The sequence below is a fragment of the Nelumbo lutea genome, chromosome 3 (assembly GCF_056320005.1).
Source record: "Nelumbo lutea isolate HS-2025 chromosome 3, American lotus-T2T, whole genome shotgun sequence".
NCBI lineage: Eukaryota > Viridiplantae > Streptophyta > Magnoliopsida > Proteales > Nelumbonaceae > Nelumbo > Nelumbo lutea.
Window position 1 is genome coordinate 62,888,849 of NC_142686.1, and position 20,935 is coordinate 62,909,783.

A 20,935-nucleotide genomic window follows, 5' to 3' on the forward strand; every position below is an offset into this window, starting at 1 on the left:
TGTCTAGCATTGAAACCCACCTCCTGGATTATCGACCCTGGAGTTTCCAATCATATGACTGGGACTCCATGTGTGTTTTCCTCCGTTTCACGGTGCTCCACATCACATTCGGTTACCCTTGGTAATGGTTCTACATCCTTCATTTGTGGTGTTGGTAATGTTGACATAGACCCTTTATCCCTGTCCTCAGTTTTGTATGTCCCAAAATTCCCTTCTAATCTTATGTCTGTTAGTAAGTTAACCAAGTCTTTTAATTGCTCTATGACCTTTTACCCCTCCTTTTGTGTTTTTCAGGATCTCAAGACAGAGATGAAGATTGGTAGAGAGCATGAAGTTGGTGGACTGTATTATCTTGATGGTGGTGGTGGTTCGTCAACAACTCTTCAGACATCTCTCTCTCCTCTCTGATGGCACTGTAGACTTGGTCACCCATCGCTTAAAGCACTGAAGTCACTTATTCCATCGTTGAGTCGTCTTTCTGTTTTGGATTTTGAGCCGTGTTAGTTGGGGAAACATCATCGTGCTCCCTTTAGTCCTAGGGTTGATAATTGTATGTCGAGTCCTTTTTCTTTAGTTCATTCAGATATTTGGAGTCCAAATAAAATAATGTCAAACAATGGTTACAAATACTTTGTTATTTTTTTTTATGATTATTCAAGGATGACGTGGCTTTACCTAATGAAAGAAAGGAGTGAATTGTTTTCCATTTTCCAAAAGTTTTATGCTGAAATTTAAAATGGGTGGGAACATCAACTAATACTATGCCAAATAGTCTAGCAAAGCAAGGGGCAAGAACAGTTGTATTTGGCACCTTTGTAGTTTGTTTTTGGTTTTGATTGCTTGGAGAGGTCGTAGCTCGTGCCTCTCCATGGGATGATCTGTATCTATTATTCTCCATTTTATAATAAAAGTTTTCTCATCTATCAAAAAAAGTATCTTATTTGATGAAAAAAAAAACAAATTGGACATTTCAATATCTAATCATCAATTCCATTACATCAAACAATGTTTGCACTTCCAATCTACTAAAAATTCATTACAACATAGAGGTGTTCTCAAAAGGTCTAATGTTCAAAACTTGGATTACAACGTCTGCGGGAGCACTGTGGTGGAAGGAAGGGTTGAGGAAGATGAAGATGATGTGGCCAAGAACTGGTATCATGGCAGCCTTGAAGAAAGAGGAGAAAAGAGAAAGCTGGAAAAGTTTCATGAACAAGGAAGCTGAAAAGGCTGAGAATTGGAAAGGTGAACTCCAAGTTACTTCTGAGTTTGGCAAGTCGAAGCAACAAGGAAAAGGACCAACGACTTTCCTTGAGACTTTTGCTCAGACACTAAAGTGGTCAAAAGAGAAAGGTGTGGCGGATTCAAATTCGAACAATTGGATTGGGATGGGGACAAATGTGAGGAAGGGAGAGGAAAAACTTGGTGGGCCTTTGAATGGCTTGGCCCAGTCACGAGGTGTTGTATGTGAGCACGTGAGTCAGGAAGTTTGTGGGGGTATTATAGGGCCTGAAAGGCCTGGCCCATTAGCTTCACAGTTGGAGATGAACAAGAAGTCATGATCACTTAAGTGATCACAACATGACTAGGGAAAGAAGTCAAGCTTTAGGGGACCATTTTATAGGTGTATCATCGTCCCAATCTAAGGATACAGTGGCAAACTCAATGACGGGTTTTAGTTTGTGGCTTGCTTGGATGTCGAGACTGGTTTCCTATTCTACCAGTCCAAAGAAGCCCAATCCAAGGTACAATCGCAAGAAAAATAGGGATGACATGCTGGATTCAGGTTGGGTAAGTTTGGAGGAAAAGAATTTGAAAGGAGAGGAGAGCTCTGAAGTTTCTAGTTACGGCAGTGTTCAAAGAAAGTGTCGGTCATGACTTGGAGAAGAAGCTAAAGAAGGTTTGAGAATTCTATTCGATGAAGAACTCTCTGCCACACAGCCGAGGCTATCAGTCCAGTCTGAGAAAGACGAAGGAAGATCAGGATCCACTTCGGGGGAAATGAAATCTAAAACAAAGAACAGAGAACTGTGCTCAAAGCGAGTCCAAGTACAGGGTGCTAGTAGGGATTATGAAGTCAACCCACAACGATCCGACAGAACTACAAACTGCCCCTTCCCAAAGATAATTGTGTAGAGGTTGGTTGTGAAGGTAACACCTCCAATTTAAGCCCAATGGTTGGACGTCAAGCTTCGTCAAATCCTCTGGTAAACCCTCCGTGCTTACATTTTTCTTCCCTGTCCCCAGCTTTCGTTACTACTAATACTCCCTATAGTCCTGTGTTTCCTGTGTGTTGTGCCTACAGGAGAGACTATCCCATCCTTGTCGTCTGCCAACCAGGGTGATCAGGTTCAAGCAACAGAGGTGATTGGTGATCTACTGCTGGAGAATGAAAACAGAGAGTTGGGGATAGAATATGGGAGTTGATTATGGAACTGTTTAGAATTCAGGTAGAGGAAGAGATGGAGGAAGAGAAAAAAAGGGTTGAGGAGGGCAACACTCCAAGTCCTAGGTTGGAGAAGAAAGTCAGAGGTGATGGAAGGATAAAAGTTGGGTCAGAAAAAAAAATCAGAAAGGGGAAAAAAGGAAAATGGTTCAGATAAGAAGAAAAAGGGGAAGGAGAAATTAGAGGAGCCTAGGAAGAGGGGAGAGGGAGTGTTAAAGAAGAGAAAGAAAAAGCTAAGTGAGATGGACAAGCTAAAATGTGAGGTCGATTATGATAAAGGAAGGGTAGGAAGAAATGGTGAGTTGGAGCTGGCTGATTTGGGTGTGCTTTATTTCGGTGCCCATGAAGTTGATAAGCTAGAATGTAAGAGGGTTAGAAAGTTCAAGAAAAAGAGGAGTAATTAGGGACCTGTTGAGGAGAGAAAAACCAGATAATGTTATGATTATCTAAGCTGACTAAGTTGGATAAAAAATGGGTGAGAAGTATTTGGTCAGCTAGAGGCATAAGTTGGGCATTTGCACAATCATGGGGTGTCTCTGGGGGAATTATAACTTTGTGGGAAAATGCAGAATTGGAGTGTAGCGAGGAGTTAATTGGGAAATATTCAGTATCCATAAAGATCAAGAGGAAGATGGATGGTTGGGAGTAGGCGTTAACCAATGTGTATGGTCCTACCTCTTATAGGGAAGGGAGGGTTTGTGGGAGGACTTAGCAGCACTGAGAGGTTTATGGGATGGTCCATTTTGTTCAGGGGGAGACTAGTGTAATAAGATTCTTAGGTGAAACAAACAACCCGAACCACCAAATTACTTCGAGTATGAGGAAGTTAACCTCTTTGTAGAAACCTTTGAGTTACAGAACACCAATTCAAAAGGCAAGTTTTTACTTGGTTAAATTTTCAAGAGGTACCTACTTGTAGCAAGTTAGATTCCTCTTCACAACAGACTGGGAAATGGAATGGCGGGGATTAGTAGCCATGGCTTTGCCAAGACCTGTCTCAGACCATTGCCCAATCAGCTTGGCCCAAGAGAGGGTGTGGGGTGGCCCTTGTCCCTTTAGATTTGAGAATATGTGGCTGCTACACCCTGAATTCTTACCAATGGTGAAGGAATGGTGGGAAGAGGATCAAGTAGAGATCAGATGGAAGGGCTATAGATTTACAAGAAACTACAGTTGCTAAAAGCAAGAATCAAGGTTTGGAATAAAGACACTATTGAAAGGATTGAGAAAAGAAAGCAGGAAATTTTGAGTAGATTAGAGGAGTTAGATGGTTTGGAAGCTGAGAGAAGTTTGAGTTCGGACAATAAGGAGGAAAGGTGGAGGTTGAAAAAGGATTTAGAAGAGATTCTAAGGAAAGAGGAGATTAGTTGGAGACAAATCTAGATGTCAATGGCTTAAGGAAGGGGATGGAAACACTAGTTTTTTCCATATGTTGGCATATGGTAGAAAGAGGAAAAGCTCAGTGTTGAAACTGGAGTGGAATGGACAAGTTTGACTAGAGATGAGGGCATTGCTCAAGCCTTTGTGAACCACTTCAAGACAATCTATGAGTGCCCCCTGAGGAGCTCAAGAGAAGGTTCAGAGGTCTTGGAATGGAGAGCTGGAAATAGAGAGTTATTGGACACCTTGGAAAAGAAGTTTGAAGTACAAGAAGTGAGAAATGCAGTCTTCTCAATGGAAAGATTTAAAGCCCCAAGGCTGGATGGTTTTACAATGGCATTCTATCAAGACTGTTGGGAGAGATGATTGGGGTTGATTTGATGGAAGTTTTTGATGAATTCTTTGAGAGAGGCAAATTTAACTCAGGGGAAAATGCAACTTTCATTATTTTTTTTATCAGCAAAGGAGTATGTTTTTTTTTTTTGAAATTAGGTTAAAATAAGGTTTTACAGCTTTGTGTATGGGATTAAATCTCCCATACTATTACAAATCTCTGTCCCACTTTACATTGCAGCCCAAAACAATTGTTGCCTTAAAGCCCCTTGTTTAGCAAGATAATCAGCCAATCCATTTGCACTCCTAATCCATTTGAATTCAGCCTCTACCCCCCTTGCTACCTTTTCCACTTCCCTTATCACTTGTTTGAAGGTCCACGGAATACTTCTATTGTTTTCAGCCCAAGAAATAATCACCTTGGAGTTCCCTTCAACCTTAATATGCCTCATTCCAAGTTGCTTAGCTATCTATCTTCAGTCCTTGTAGCAATGCCATTAACTCAGCTTTTAGAGAGTTGCCCAGGACAACTGGTCCAGATAACAAAGCTAATATTCTCCTTTCAGAATTTCTGATTACTCCCCCAATACCTAACAGTCCCAGATTTCCAAACGAGCTTCCATCAAAATTCAGTTTAACCTTGTTACCATCTGGAGGTTTCCATTCCATCCTTCTTTCGCTCTTGATAATTGTGCTACTTCTGTCCAAGATCTTATGATGTCTATGACTGAGAAATCTTGAAAGATATGCAAAGATATGCAACTTTCATTGTTTTGATACCAAATAAAGTGAATACAATTCAGCCGAAGGATTTCAGGCCAATAAGTCTGGTGGGAAGCATGTATAAAATCATATCTAAGGTATTGGCCCTAAGAATAAAGAATGTCCTCCCTTCGATGATTTCTCCAAATCAAGGGCCTTTGTTTTTGGGAGACAAATAATGGATCAAATTCTAATTGCTAATGAATGTCTTGAGTTTTAAAAAAAGGGAGAAGCAAAAGGGGCTAGTCTGTAAACTGGGTCTAGATAAGACTTATGACATGGTAGATTGGAGCTTTTTGATGGATATTCTCAAGTGTAGGGATTTTGGAGAGAGATGGTGCAGATGGGTAAAGGGATGTATTTCTTCATGCCATTTCTCAATTTTGATGAATGGAGTAGCTAGAGATTTCATTTCTGCTAAAAGAGCTCTTAGACAAGGAGATCCTTTTATCCCCCTTTCTTTTTACCTTAGTAGTTGATGTCCTGAGTGAAATGATTTTAAGGGTAGATGCTAATAATATGATTGAGGCTGGAGAGTTGGAAGAAGTGGTGGTTACACATCTACAATTTGCATATGATATTATTTTGTTTTGTGAGAGGAAAGAACATATGAACCTAAAAAGATAGTGCATGATTTTGAGAGGCTTTCCAACCTTAAAGTAAATTGGGGTAAGTGTTACATGGCAAGGGTAAATTTAGGGAGTGAAGAAGTGGATATGCTAGCGAGACTCTTGGGGTGTGAGGTGGGGCAATGGCCATTACAATACCTGAGGACTATCATTAGGGGGAAAGCCAAATACAGAGAGCTTCTGGTATCCAGTGATTGAGAGATTTACAAAGAAACTTGCAAACTGGAAAAGGAACTACATTTCCCTGGGAGGTAGGATAACTCTAATTAAGTCAACATTGGCTAACTTACTTATGCATTTCCCATCTACCTTTAGGATACTAGTGAAAGTGGCAAACAAATTAGATAAGATTATGAGAGACTTCCTCTGGGAACCAGGAGACTCTAAGAAGGATCACCTAATGAAGTGGGAGGTAGTTTCTAGAAGTAGAGATGGAGGCCTATGGATAGGAAATGTCAGAATGAGAAACATAGCATTATTGGGGAAATGGTTATGGAGGTGGTCGTTGGAACAGGATAGACTAAGGCACAGAATGATTGGCAACATACATGGAGTGGCAGACAATGGTTGGGATGCGGGAGTTGATCCTAGGGCTTCTCGATGTTCTCCCTGGAAAGCTATTCATGCTATTTTGCTTTCCATCCTTCCTTACATTAAACTTGATGCTTGTGCAGGAAACAAAGTGTTGTTCTGGGAAGATGTTTGGGTTGGAGAAGTCCCCTTAGGGATAGGTTCCCTACTATTTATTCACTGTCAGAAAATTAATGAAAAGTGATCTCTTCAGTTTTTATTGATAATTCTTGGGACTTGGGATTAAGGAGAGGCCTAAGGAAGACAAAAATGGCAATGGTTGATGAACTAGTTTCCCTTTTAGGGTCGACCTTTCTAGCTAGTCTTGTGAGGATAGTAGAATTTGGAAATCTTCCCCGTCTAGTGTTTTCACTTGTTCCTCTTTGTTTAATGTCCTCATTCAATCAAATAACCTTGCAAGAAACTTTCCATCAAAGGAGGTATGGTGTAGCCCTGTACCCCCAAAAATTCGAGCTTTTTGTCGGGAGGTGGTTCTTTAAAAAATCAACACTCTAGATGTGTTGCAAAGAAAAAGGCTAAATTTCTGCCTTTCACCCCATGTTTTAGCCTCTACTTGGGTTCTGGTGAGATGATCACACACCTATTAATATCTTGTCCTCTTGTGCACTTTATTTGGCCCTGGTTCTCTTCTCTCTTTGTTTGCAGGTGGACACCTCTCCCGGATGTGATAAGCCTTTTTGAGTCAAGCTTTTTCAAGCAACCAAAGAGGCGGTAGAGTGATGTGGAGAGCCACAAGAGTAGCTATACTCTGATCAATTTGGGAAGAAAGAAATAACATGATCTTTAAAGGAGTGGAGAAATCCAAGGAGGCAACTATAGAAAGAATAACCATTATGACTATCCATTGGTTGAAAACTCTTGATTTGTTTAAAGATTTCTCGGGTGAGAACATATTTAGGAATTGGGGAGTGGTGGCAGCTACAACATCTATAAAACCTATTGTGTAGGAAATGTAGTCCCCTCCAACACAACAAAGAATAAAGTTGAACTTTGATGGGAGCTCTAGAGGTAACCCAATGTCTTCAAGTATAGGGGGAGTGTTCAAAGATGGAGATGGGGGAATTGTTACTATGTTCTCTGGGCCAATAGGGGTGGGAAACTCATTGCGAACAGAAGTGATGGCTCTGCTTCGAGGTGTAAACTATGGAGATAGAAGGATATTCTAAATTGTTAATGGATTGGTTGCAATCAGGCAAGTTGGGATCATGGATGTATCAACAGCCCATACAGGAAATTCTCAATATAAAAGGGAGCTTGATGCAAGCTTCAAGTCAAAAAGAAGATCAGCTAATGGTCTGGCTGATACCTTAGTCAAACAAGGGATAGTGAGGAAAAGTTTGTTCTGGGCAGTTCTATAATTCAAATTACTGGGGCCCAACTCCTATCTTAGGGGCATAGTTGTCAAGGCGACACCTAAGCGACAAGGCGCCCTTTGAGGCTCACCTCGCCTAATCGCCAAGCAGTTTTCTACTTCCTACTATAAAATACTTTTTTATTCATTCTTTTTTGAGATTATAATTATAAAATACATTATTAAACTAAAATAACCAGTGTGTTTATATACTAACTTCTTTTTAATATTTTCTTATTTATTAGGGTTTAATCAACACAAACATTGCTAAATACTGTATTGAACTCTCGACTTAAAAACCTGAACCAATAAGAAAGAACTTAAAATTTTATCTAATCAGCACATTTTCCTCTTCCATATATTCTTCTTCTTCTTCTTCTTCTTCTTCTTCTTCTTCTTCTTCTTCTTCTTCTTCTTCTTCTTCTTATTTTCTTCTTTCCCTATAACAAAAATAAGGGTTCAGCCCCTATATTTTTTGAATTTTATTTTCCTTCTTCCTTTTCTTCTCATGAATATGTTGGTTTTCTATACTTTAATATGAAATTTATACTTTTCTTATGAAAATCATGAATAATTATTATTAAAGAAATATGGTTATGGTACCTAGGGAACTACCCTAGGGTCTATGTTTTTAACATAAAAAAATCCATCGCCTAGGGGCACCCAGGTGACTAGGCAACAAGGCACCTCCAAGTCGCATAGCCTCGCCTTGGCGCCTTGAAAACTACGCTTAGGGGTTGACAGTTGTATCTTAATTTTACAGTAATGAAGTTATCATTTTCAATCAAAAAAAAACATACACTAAATTGTAGTTAGATTAACAACTTTGATACATCATTGATAGATTCATTATTTAGAATATATAAAATAAATTATTTGTCTAATTATTAGATTTTTCCTTTTTTTTATCATCAAAGGAAATTTTTATTTGAAATTAGATTTGAGAAGTTTTACAACTTTGTGTACGGAACTAGGAGTCCCACACGATTACATATTTCTGTCCCTTTTACAATGCCGCCCAAAACAATTGTTGCCTCAAAGCCCCTTGTTTAGCAAGATAATCAGCTAGCCCATTTGCACTCCTTCTAACCCATTTGAGTTTTGCCTCTACCTCCCTTTCAACCTTTTCCACTTCACTTATCACTTGTTTGAAGGTCCACGGAGTAGTTCTATCGTTGTTAGCCCAAGAGATGATCACATTGGAGTCCCCTTCAACCTCAATTTGCCTCATTCCTAGTTGCTTGGCTATTTTCAATCCTTGTAGCAATGCCATTACCTCAGCTTTTAGAGAGTTGCCCATGCCAATAGGTCCAGAGAATAATGCTAATATCCTCCTTTCAGAATTTTTGATTACTCCCCCGATACCTGACAATCCCGGATTTCCAAATGAGCTTCCATCAAAATTCAGTTTAATTCTATCACCATCTGGAGGTTTCCATTCTGTCCTTACTCTCTCTTTTACTCTTGAAGATTGTGCTACTTCTGTCTAGGATCTTATAATGTTTGTGACTGAGAAATCTTGGAAGATATGCCAAGAGCTTACCCAATGGGCTACTTTAACTTTGATTTTGTCAATCACTTCCTCTGTGGTTCTACTCTTTTCTAAGAATATTCTGTTATTCCTTTCTTCCCATATCACCCAACAAATAGCTGCCTTTCTAGCTTTTCACATAACCTTCCCTCTTTTCTTTAATTGCCTCAAAAAGTCTTGGTTAAAAAGACCTGGCACATCTTGAAGAGAAACCCATCTACAACCAAAGAGAAGACAAAAAGAATCCCAAACATGATGCACAAAAGAACAAGATAAAAATAGATGTGTCAAGGTCTCACCACTTTCCTTACAAAGGCAAGCAAAAGACCTTCTTTTCTGCAGCATATCACACGTATTAACCTTGCTAAGGAAAATTTCCCAACAGAAGGCTTGAATTTTTGAGGGGATAGGCTTACTCCAAATTTCTTTTACAGGGAAGTCCCCAGTTGGGTTGCTAGGTAAGGCAAGAACATTAAAGAAAGAGGAACAAGAGAAGAGGCCATCTGCAAAGCCTTTCCAAATTCTGGAATCTTCCAAGGACATGTCCAAAAGAACTTGTCCTAGAAGATCTAGCAAGTGAATTAAAGATGCACATTCATTTTCCTTCAGGCCCACATCAAACCAAATGGAATTAAGGAAAGTTGGGTAAATTTCATAAATAGCTTTCCAAGGAGAACAAGAGGATACATGAGGGGCGACTTTTACATCCCAACCATTCCCATCCAAACCATGTGCCACAGCCTATCTCTCTCAAAAGGGAACCGCCACAACCATTTTCCTAACAAAGCTGAGTTCCCAAGTGAAATATTTCCTATTCCCAAACCCCCTTTATCCTTGGGCTTTCTAACTTGATCCCAATTAATCAAGTGATTCTTCCTCTCCTCTCCTGGGTCCCAAAAGAAATCTATGTATTTTTCTAACCTCTTTGCCACTCTACAGGGTACTCTAAAGGTTGAGAGGAAGTAAACAGGGAGGTTTGCCAATGTGGCTCTGATCAGTGTTATCCTTCCACCAAGAGAGATGTAATTCCTCATCCAAAGGGCTAGCTTCCTAGCAAACCTTTCGATGACTGGCTTCCAAAAATCTTCTGACCTAGGATTACCACCTAAAGGTAACCCAAACAGCTAGTTGGCCAACTTGTAATCTCACACCCCAAAATCTTTGTGAATCTGTTAAGTTCCCCTTCCTCCATATTGATCCCCACAATGCCTGTTTTGGTCCAAATAATCCTTAAACCTGTTATCCCCACAATGAGAAAAAGATTTGACAAATTATTGTTTTAATGAGTTTAATAGATTATTGATAGATCCATCTTATAGTTCTTAGCTGCAACAAAAATCATTTAAAACATATAAAAACTATTTTTAATAATTTTCGGAGTTTTCCAATTTTTTTGGAGAGAATCCATAGATCTAACAAGTTTGGATCACCAATGTAATTGGATATATACAAGCAGTCCAAATTGCCGGGACCACCCATAAAAACTGTCAACAAAGTTCAGATGCATACTGAATAGCAATTCATTGACCTATACCAGCAGTCATGACAGCTGCCATAGTGCCAGTGGTCAGGAACATTCAGCAGTGATCATAACTGCCACCATAGGTCCATTTAAACTCAATGGCACTAGGATCATTCCACCTGTTCCACGTATCATTCATTCATGGCACCGATACAACTGCCACGTATCGGCTGTATCATATCAATCTTTGAACCTTGACACATAAAAATACACATGGAATTCATATGTGTCCACCCTCTATTAATAGATTATCAGAACACCTTGCTATTTTTGTGCACAAACCTACTCTTATGGGTAAATTTCATGTTAAAATAGTTGAAATTTGAATGACTTTCTTTTTCTTTGGTAAGTTACTTTGAATGATGAATATTAATTGTAAAAGTCACCAATACAAGGTGAGACACATTGACGATGTCAACTAATATGATGGAACAAGTTGCCATATGGCAGAAATAGATGGTTTTGTGTAGGAAGACCCCATTCAAACAGATTAGATAACCTTTCACTCTGGTCAACTAAATTAATGGACCTCTAGGGAAGGAAATGACACAAGGTTAATTGAAGAGATCCACCTTGTTCCCACTTCCCTGTCTCTTCGGTTTGCTGGAGAAATCTTCGATTTAAGATTGGTCATAGAAGGGTCTTCCCCAACAAGGTGGATTGAAAACATGGAGATATGGAGTGAGGAGGCCAAGAAGGTCTGGCAGTGTTCCAGAGCTTGTGGAGGGAAGACAAACAGATAGTTCGAAGGGAAAGGAGGCAAGGTTGAAGACGACAGTAATTTTGGAAATAAATTTAATATTAGTGCATCTAGGGACTTGTCCTTGGGCAGCATTAAGAATAATGAGAAGGAAGTCCCAAAAAATATCAAAAGTGGTGGGGCCCATGCGATATTGAATGATGAGAAGACTTTAAACTTAAGTGGGGCAGAGATGATGAGTTTATTTTTATTAAAAGACAGTGGTGTCAGGGGAGAGGAGAGTTTGGGGTCCACATGGAAGGAGAAATTAAAGAGAGGATAGGGGAGTTGAAAGAGAGCGGAATCAGGACTGTCAGAAGACGAAGAGGCATCTAGGGGAGATAAAGAAGGTGAGCACTCGAACAAGGTTCGAGTTTCGAAAGACAGTGCAGTCAAGAAAGCTGGGGAAACTTCAAAGACTCCTCGTCTCAGGCTGGGAATTTTGAAAGAGAGAAAATTTAAGCAGAGCCGAAGAGCTTGGCGTGTGTTTCAGACTGAAGATCTGCAGAAATGGATTGTGCATAAGAACCAGGAGGAGACAGATCCAAGGGGAAGCACAACTTAAGGGCCTGATCCAAGGAATCACTGCAGCGAAGGGAGGATTGAGAAGTCGAGTTATGGTCAGCAAGCAGGTATTGTTCTGTGTTTTGGCGATTTCAAAGTCGAGCTTCCTTCCTCTTCTTCCTTCTCTTCCTTCTCGTCGCATCAAAGAAGTTTGGAAAAGGACAGAGGGTTAGTTTGCTCAGAAATTCAGTCAGAGGGAAGGGAGGTGGTTTCTGGGGAAGTGGTGAAGGGGCCAGGAAGGGGGGAAGGGGAGGAGAAGGAAGAAGTGATAGGCAGAGATGGAGAGGAAGGGATTGACATCAAGAGGCACTGTGTTGAGGATGAGATTGAGAAAGAGGCTCTGGACAAGGATGACAATTCTGGCTCGGCTTTAGAACGTGAGGTTCCAAAAGGCAGAAATCGTAGTCGGCAGGATTGGAGTTCATTTAGATCAGAGAAGATGTGTTCACAAGGAAGGAGACCTTGAATCTTCAAAAGGGGTGAAAAAAGCCAAAGAAGCAAATAAGACTCACTTTGTCCACATGTCAAAGGCTTTTTCAAGGCTAAAAGATGGATTTATTGGGGCAGGAGCCTCCAATAAATATAAAAGAGTTTACAAGAGGAAGAAATTAAAAGTTCTGGAATTGAAGAAGAAGGGTGATGAAAGGAGGGAGGAGGACCTTCAAGTTGTAGGAGAGGTTACATCAACCTTGATAAGGGAAGATCTAGAGGTCAGGAAGGAGTCAAGGGATGAAAAGGAGGAAGGAAGCCAAGCAGATGAGAATAGTTTAGTTTTGTCTCAACATGCTGATAAAATTAAGGAGGGGGAAAAAAGCGGAGCTTAGGGCTTATTTTTGGGGAGGTGAAGAGTTTTCGAAATATTTGAAAAGGGGGAAAAAGGAAGAGAGAGGGCAGAAGAAGCTTCAACGGAAACAGGATTTAATTTGGGATGAGGATGATGACAGATGTGACGAGGCGTTTGATTCTGAAGACTAGACATTATGCATTAAGTGGGGTCCCTTGTTTTCTTTTGTTAGTTTTCATGTCTTGTAATCTCCTATTGCGGTATTTGGTTCGGGTGAAATCTTAACACCCTTGGTTGGGTTTATCTCATTTTCTTTTCTATCTATAAATTTTTTTTCATTTTACTCTTCAAAAAAATACTACTTTCTGCAGAGGGTATCATTAAGCACAACTTTGATGGTAGCAGCTTAGGCAATCCAGGACCTTCCAATATTGGGGGTGTTTAGAAATGCAGGAGGGTTAATTATCGCTCTATTATCTGGCCCTATAGGAGTAGGGGATTCAGTTAATGCAGAAATTCAGGCCGTATTACAAGGAGCTGAATTTGCCATAGAACTGAATTGTGAAGAGCTCCTAATTGAAGGTGATTCCAAGCTGGCGATCCAGTGGTTAAAAGAGCCAGAAACAGCAGCCTGGTCCTATAATTTTACGAAGATTCAGATGGCTAACTACAAACATGTCAGCCCCTTTCCAATGGAAAAGAAGATCTGCAAATGGGGTAACAGACTCACTAGCTAAACAAGAGCTGCATAAGAATCAGATGTTTTGATCTATAAGCTGTATTTCTTTGTTTTGATCTGAGGCTACATCTTGCGCCTCTTTTTGGGACCTTCTCTTGTGTATCTCTTATAATTCTAATTTTTAATAAAACCACTCATTATTCATCAAAAAAAATGTTAAATGGGAGATCTGCAACTCCCAACTCCAATTAGGGCAGGTTTGGAGCACAAGGATGGGTTTGGTTTTCAGAGGGCTGACCTATGTAGGATTAGGGCTGGCTTGGTTTTTTGGTTTTAACAAGTACTATCCTATCAGGTATGAAATAAGTAATGGAGATTAGTTTGATAAAGGCCATTACCCAATGTTGACCCCAGCTATCAGGGGTCCTGGGAGGGGTAGAATGGAAATAATACAGTCCTAGCCTCTGGCATTTCTTTTTTATTACAAAGCATCCACTTTCAGATTCAAACTCACATTTTTATGCTTGCTAGCCCGATTTTACAATTACACCAGGCAATGGACCCTAATGGAGATTAATTTGATCATTTTACAAATCAAAGTGTTTCAGTATATAAAACAAACCAATAGATCCTCATTTCCATCTTCCACTCAATCTGCCCTCTTTTAGGTTGTGTGATAACTTCATCTCATCTTCCCCAACAGAAGAAATAAATTATGGAAAAGTCAAGGCCCCCAGCATCACTATGATAGGTACAAAATAGACATTCCATGTGCTCTCTATACACTTGAGAGTCACAAAATTCCTTTGCTTTTTAGTTCTACTACTAGATAATATTTCCTTTTTAAATTAATTAACATACATGAACTTAAAATATTATCTGTAGTTTTTTCCTTTTTTTGATAATCTGTAGTTTTTTCCTTTTTTTTTTTTGATAATCTGTAGTTTTTTCCTTTTACTGGTCGTACTCATTCTCTATCCTATCTTCCACAAGGAGGGGCAGATCATAATGGTTTTGGCAATGCTGATCCCATCCCAGAGGGATTTGGCACTAGTACTCCTATTACATTTTGCAGGGAAAGGCAGGTTAGGGTGAGTGTAACATGAACAAAGTTGGGGTCAAAGTATCCCCAACCAATTACCTACCAACCATAGGCTTATCTTCTCATCCCAAAGCACTAACCAGATGATTCTCAGCATCTACTTATTTAACAATTTTGTGTAATCTATAATTTTGACAACCCCCCAGAATCAGGCAGGTTGCCTGATAAAATTATCAAAATGACAAATTTTTATGAAGCTGTCCATTTGATAGGTAGTGGTTTCTCCATTTGGCAAAGCTATCAGCATAATTAGAGTTAATAAGGGTAATAGCAAACTATAATGGAGCAAGCATTAGCTGAATGCGATGGCTGTTCAGCGGGCTGTGGAACCAATGATTATGCTCCACACCAGTAATAAAATATATGGGACCTGCATCTTTCACAGTGGGGCCCATGAATTTATTACTGGCGTGGAATATTATCATTGGTTCCACAGCCAGCTGAACAGCCATCACATTCAGCAAATCCAAAATCACAATAACGATATACACATAATAACAAGCTACACATGATAATAAGATACATACCATTCATATTTTTTTACACAATGAGATCATGCACTTTTATCATGTAAGATAAAATGCATAAACAACATATGGTTTAAAGCTACCTGTAAATCCTCCATTACAGTTGGGTATGCATCCTTCAGATCGATTACAGCAATGCCCTCTGGTAACTTCCGTATTAAGACAAGCAATTGGTTCTTGTCCTTCACATCATGCTTTGACTGCACAAGAATACAAAAACAAATAGTCATAATTAACTGGAAAATTTCCAGACAATGAGTGTTCATCTATTTATACATCTAAAATATTTTTTGAGGAAGAACTTGCCTCAAAAGTTCCTCAGCATAGTCCAACCTTATATTACATATGACATGTTGGTATTCTTAGGCCCCATTTGTGAAGGCCTATGCTTTAGTTAACTGTTTTGAAGAAGCCACAAAAAGAAGCTTCAACAGAAAGCCACATAAGTAGCTCAAAAATAATTGAAATGGGCTCTCTGGATTTTTACCAAACATATTTTCATAGACTCCCCAGGTGGGCCCCACATTACAAAAACAAAAGCAGCAATGTGAAAGCCATCCCAAATGAGCACTTAGATCCCTGGGAAAGAAAGCAAGACTGACCTTGTAAGAGAAACACCTTCCATCATAATTGACTTTAGGGTTATTTGTCAAGCTGTCAAAGACAGCTTTATTAGCGTTCACATCAACAAAACATGCTTCATTTATCTGCTCTGGGGTGAGTGCCTGTCGTGTCTGCAAAGAACCATAGAATGAATCATATAACTTTCCATGAGATCTTGCAACAACTGCATTGATTCTTTAAAAGTACAATTTTCCCCTAAAAGGCTAAAATGTTCAAAGATAAAGACACCTGACTGCTCATAGAAAGGACTTGAAAGCATCCTCAGAAAGGTGCCCTCGAAGAAGATTTCCAAACTTCATAAGAAAGAAGAGAATACAAGGAATAAACAACTAGACTTGATGCTACACAGAATCCATTAGCTACGGCAAAGCACAAGACAAAGCTGTAGAAAACCCAGTCCCAGCAGCATCCCAAATAAATAACCCCAACAATAATACATCACTCAGATAAGAATCTGAGAAAAACTAGGATACTGGGATACCTCTACAGCATAGCATACTAGTGCTGGATATGATACAGTACCATATACTGCAATAGATACTTCTAAATTTACTTTATAGCATTAACACTTATAAAATATATAGTATGTCTAAAATTATACTATAAGAAAAATCTGCACACGTTAGAAATTTAATTAAATTTGGCAAGGCATAAGTGTTGAAAAATTACATTTATCGTCAAAATAAATGCATGATATAAGCGATTAGAAGCTATCTGTACCTGTGTCCAGGACTTCAGGAAATGGAGACTCCTATTCCCCCCCCCCCACCCCCCACCTGATAAATGATGGGAAACATATTCATATCTGTGCCCAATTAACTTACAAATCCAACCATTCTCTCTATGAGGTCAAATGAGCATGGCAGCTACTTAAGATCCCAAGTCCACTCATTTGTTTGAGAGAAATCAGAAATCACTTAGTTTCCTGGGCTCCAGGGGTTATACATTGTCTACTCCTGAATTTGGGTTGATTTTTGAATTTTAACGAGTCAAGTAAATGTTTTTTTTTTTTTTGATAGATAACAAGGACTTTAACAAGTCAAGTAAATGTTTATCTATCAAATAAGAAATTTCATATTATTTAGAAGTTTTATGAGGTATTGATTGGCTCTTTATTTGGGATCCAGAAAGTTCTCTTAGACCTAATGTTGAAATCTTGTCACTTTTATTAAAGATTTTTTTAAATGATTATTATTTACAGTTACTTTTTAGGGGTCAAAGTTTGTCATTGATTGTTTTGGTGTCATTAGATAGGTTTCCAGTTGACAGGACTAAGATCTTGTGTATCTGATGTAAATCAAGAAAGCTATGGCCATTTTATAGGTGGGGCTTCAGCAAATGGCAGGAGGAAAAAAGGCATGGTTATTCCAGAATCTATTGTAAGGGCTGGCCTAACCCTATTGTCCACATCTATAAAAGGCCCATAATTTCAATGGAATGAAAAATAAATGAATAAATAAAATAAACATTCAAAGTTTTAATATTATGAGGTGTATGCTCGTTTTTTTCTCCCTATCTTTCTCTTCCTTTTTCTCTTCTATATTTTAGATCTGAAATCCTACTATTCTTCCTCTCCTACCCCATCCAAAATCTGATTTCCCAATCTTAAAACAATATAAAGCATTTTAGGGTTTTTCCCATTTCACCTACATCCTGGTTACTACTACGGATAAAAAATGCATGCATACACGTGTATATGGTCTTTAAATATTTAAAAGCAGGTGCATGCTCATAAATAACTGACCGGAATACTCCTCCTTACCTCTAGAAGTAGGTCTATAACACGCTTGATCTGAGCACCAACAGGAGACTTCCTTATGCTGTAGATATGCTGAAGCCTTTCTGTGTCATTAGAGAATCTCACTGAAGCAACAGGAGCTCTTGCAGAAGCTGAAGGAGTGCTTGCAATTGTAACTTTCTGGGTGGGCTTTGGTGTTCCTGCTCGAGCTACATTGGTGAGTGTAGATTGGCACTTCTCTTGCTGCTGCTTGAACTTAGCAAGACTTGCTTGAAGCGCCATTGGAGCTAAAGAATGATTTACTTAATACCCAAAGGCTAGAACCTAAACAAGAAAATGAGAAAAGAAATATATCAGAAGAATCCATAGTACTCTTGCCTTCTACTCTTGATGTTTCAAAAACTAATATCTCTCCTCTCCCCCTCCCCGACTCACCCCACCCCCTGCCTCTGACCCCTCTCAACACTTTCAGAAACTAATTCAGGCAAACATGCAACGAACAATAATTAGTGTAAGCCTTCTATCAACCCTTCATTTTTCACATGCCACAGGACCATATCCAAGAATAAACATTTTTTTTTTATAAATACAAATATCATTCCAAAAATGATATTAGTACAACACACTCACAGAATTAACTAAGGGCCATTTGATATTATATGCACACCATCATCATCATCATCCAAGCTCTATCCCAACTATATGAAGTCAGCTATATGCAAATCTGACAAAAAAAACTGGGTGTCAGTGCTTGGTGTAATGGTAAAATATCAGGTGACGTGTAAGAACACAGCTTCAAGTTGGAGAGCAGTTACTTTGTGTGAATAAAAAAAATGGCAAAGGTTACATCTGTATATTCTACCACTCCCAAGACCCCAGATAGCTGGGACCAACTTTTGGTAATGGCCTTTATATAAGATTTTTTTTTTTTGAAACAGGTAATGTTTTGTACTAATATCAAAAGGCAAAAAGCCCCTGTACAACTGGTTGCTGTACACAGGGAAATATACAGCTCAACCCCCAAGCCCCCAACCCCCGTGGCAACAGGATTTGATCTCAAGTCTCTGCTAGTTATTAATAACTTAAACTTTTATTAAATATAAATATGAAACAGATACAAGAAAACAAGGGGAGAGATAAACTCTCTTAATCCTCCCCAAATAGAAGTTCAAATTAAAACAAATTCCAAAATAAACTATCCCTTAAAGAATTAGCAATTCTCTTTACCACTGCAGTTTTATCTCCATGTCCTGGGCCATCCACTTAAACTTCTTTTTTTTTCATCGGCAAATTTCCAAACCGGCTTTGAGTCACATTCAACATCAATTTTCTGATATTCATTTCCTTTGCTCTTTTTATCTCTCCATTACTGCAAAGATCTCAGCTATAAGTAAATCACCTACACCAATACAGCCTGAAAATAAAGCAATAACCTTCCCTTGCATGTCCCTAAAAACTCCTCCAATACCAGATGGATTTGGGTTACTTTCACTGCTTCCATCAAAATTCAACTTAGTGAAACCACCATCTGGTGGAGACCAAAGGAGACAACTCACAGTTTTGAGAGAGGCTGAATTAGCCACTTCTTTCCAATTCCTAAACAGACCATCTGCAGAGATATCCTCAAATATATCCAAAGGCTTCACCCAGTAAACCACTCTAACAGTATGGTTTCAATGATGGCATCTCTACTTCTTTCCTTTTCAGGAAAAAAATCCTTTGGTTCCTTTCTTCCTAAATTGTCCAACAATTAGCAACTCTTGTACATCTCCATAATACTTTACCCCTCTTCTTTGACCACTTGACAGAGAATGAAACAAAGAAACTTTGTATATTTGGAAGGGGGTCTACCTGCAACCAAACAAAGATAGAAACCAATCCAAAATAACTGAAAATATGGTCAAGAGATTAATAAATGATAGCCAGTCTCACCATTATCCTTATAAAGGATGCACCAATTAGGTCTTTTTTGTATCAATAACTTCAGATTTCACAAGGACAGAAAAAACCAATTAGATTTTTTCTTCTATCAAAGCAAAAACTAATTGGAGCAAACCACAAGTGTTGCACCTTTCCAGGAAAACTTCCCAACAAAAGGCTGTAATCCTGGGAAGAACCAATTTACCCCAAAATTCCTTGACCAGTTCAACCATCAGAGGGTTGAACTAGAGTTTTGAAGAATGAGGCACAAGAGAAGGCACCAGAGGAAGATAAAGTCCAAATACAGTTATCCCTAGTTTAAGGATCTAACACTATTCCTTCCAGTATTTGAATCAAGGCCAAAATATTGTCAGATTCAGAGACTCTAATACCCTTCTAAAACCCAAATCCCACTCAAACCCAAAACTTGAGCCAGAAGGAACCAGAAAAGCAGACACAAACTCATTTTTAAAACTTGATAGGGAATACAAGGAAGGATATTGTTCTTCCAATGATGAGTCCCCCACCCAAATATGCTCCCAAAATTTTACAAGATTTCCAAAGCACAAGTCATACCCAATAAAAGGCAAGAAAGATGGTAGAAAGGCATGAATAGATTTCCAAGGAGAAGCTCTTGTGGCCCTAGCCAATACTCTTGCATCCCAAACTGCCAAACATTAGCCGCTTGCCCATGAATACTTAGAATCACCTTGGCCCACAACTCATCCCTATACTGCTATACATTGTCAATCTCCATAACATTTTCCCAGTAGAGCCTCATTTCTTTTTTGAATATTTCCTATGCTTAATCCACCAACAATCTCAGTTCTAGTAACCACCTCCCAACTAATCCTGTGTATTGATCTAGACTCTGAACCTAACTGCACATAAAACCTGACAGAATTGTGAATCTGGAGTTTCCAAACCCTATATGCCACATATGAGATGAAAAGAAGATGAGAAGGGAAGTTTTAACAAAAGAAAGGGAAATTACAACATCATGAAAGTTGTGCAACCCTATCATTTCTAATATCAAATGTCTCTTCTCATAAGGAGATAGTTTAGGGGGATCTGCAGTGCAATCTGTCAAGAGACCTCAGTACTCTTTCTCGTTTTTTCCTCCCCCATATTTGCTTGCACATTGCTATATCACAAAGGAGATTATTGAGGACTGGTGCACTACCTTCTGATGTTGAATAATATTTCTCCACAAAATCCAGGGCTGGATGGAATCATTGGCATGTTTTCTCACCATGCCGGCAGTATGATGTGATTATTTTAGCAGGCCAGATAGGACCATGCGTTAAAATTTCATTTGAAATAAGTAGTGTCAAAACCTTACAATGCATGTTTTAGTTGGGCTGAAATTTGAACTTACTAGTAAGTCATCCTCTTAAAATAATCTATAATTATCATATGAGTATAAAAATTAAATCTGTGAATCTTATGATTTACTCAAGGTTCAAAGTATCAATACAATACGCCCCGTATCGGACATATTGTATCGTATCTTTTGGTCTCGATACACCTATTTATAGGTGTTTCAGGACTCCCATTTATTTCAATAAAAAAAAATACTTAAAACATCACCAAAAATCAAATTTTGAAAAAAAGAAAACTAAAGAAAAAAAAATTGAGCGGTGAGTCTTTTTAGTACCAATACGCCCCTGCCGACACACAAGGGCGTATCGATACTTTGAACCTTGGATTTAC

The 20,935-nt window shown here is 38.9% G+C and overlaps 1 protein-coding gene across 4 annotated transcripts in view; it reads right to left on the reverse strand.

Annotated features, from left to right (window-relative positions):
- The window catches only part of LOC148865302 (transcription initiation factor IIE subunit beta-like), a 30,279-nt gene that overhangs the window by 7,624 nt on the left and 1,720 nt on the right, over positions 1-20,935 (reverse strand). For 2 of the 4 annotated variants that reach the window (XM_088977015.1, XM_088977014.1), the window contains 4 exons: positions 17,933-18,026; positions 17,327-17,626; positions 15,543-15,674; positions 15,024-15,140 (listed from right to left, as the gene is read on the reverse strand). In XM_088977015.1, the coding sequence (XP_088833141.1) occupies positions 15,024-15,140; positions 15,543-15,674; positions 17,327-17,584 (507 nt within the window). In that variant the 5' untranslated portion in view covers positions 17,585-17,626; positions 17,933-18,026. The remainder of the gene's footprint in view (positions 1-15,023; positions 15,141-15,542; positions 15,675-17,326; positions 17,627-17,932; positions 18,027-20,935) is intronic. The other 2 variants (XM_088977013.1, XM_088977016.1) reach the window with 1 other exon arrangement.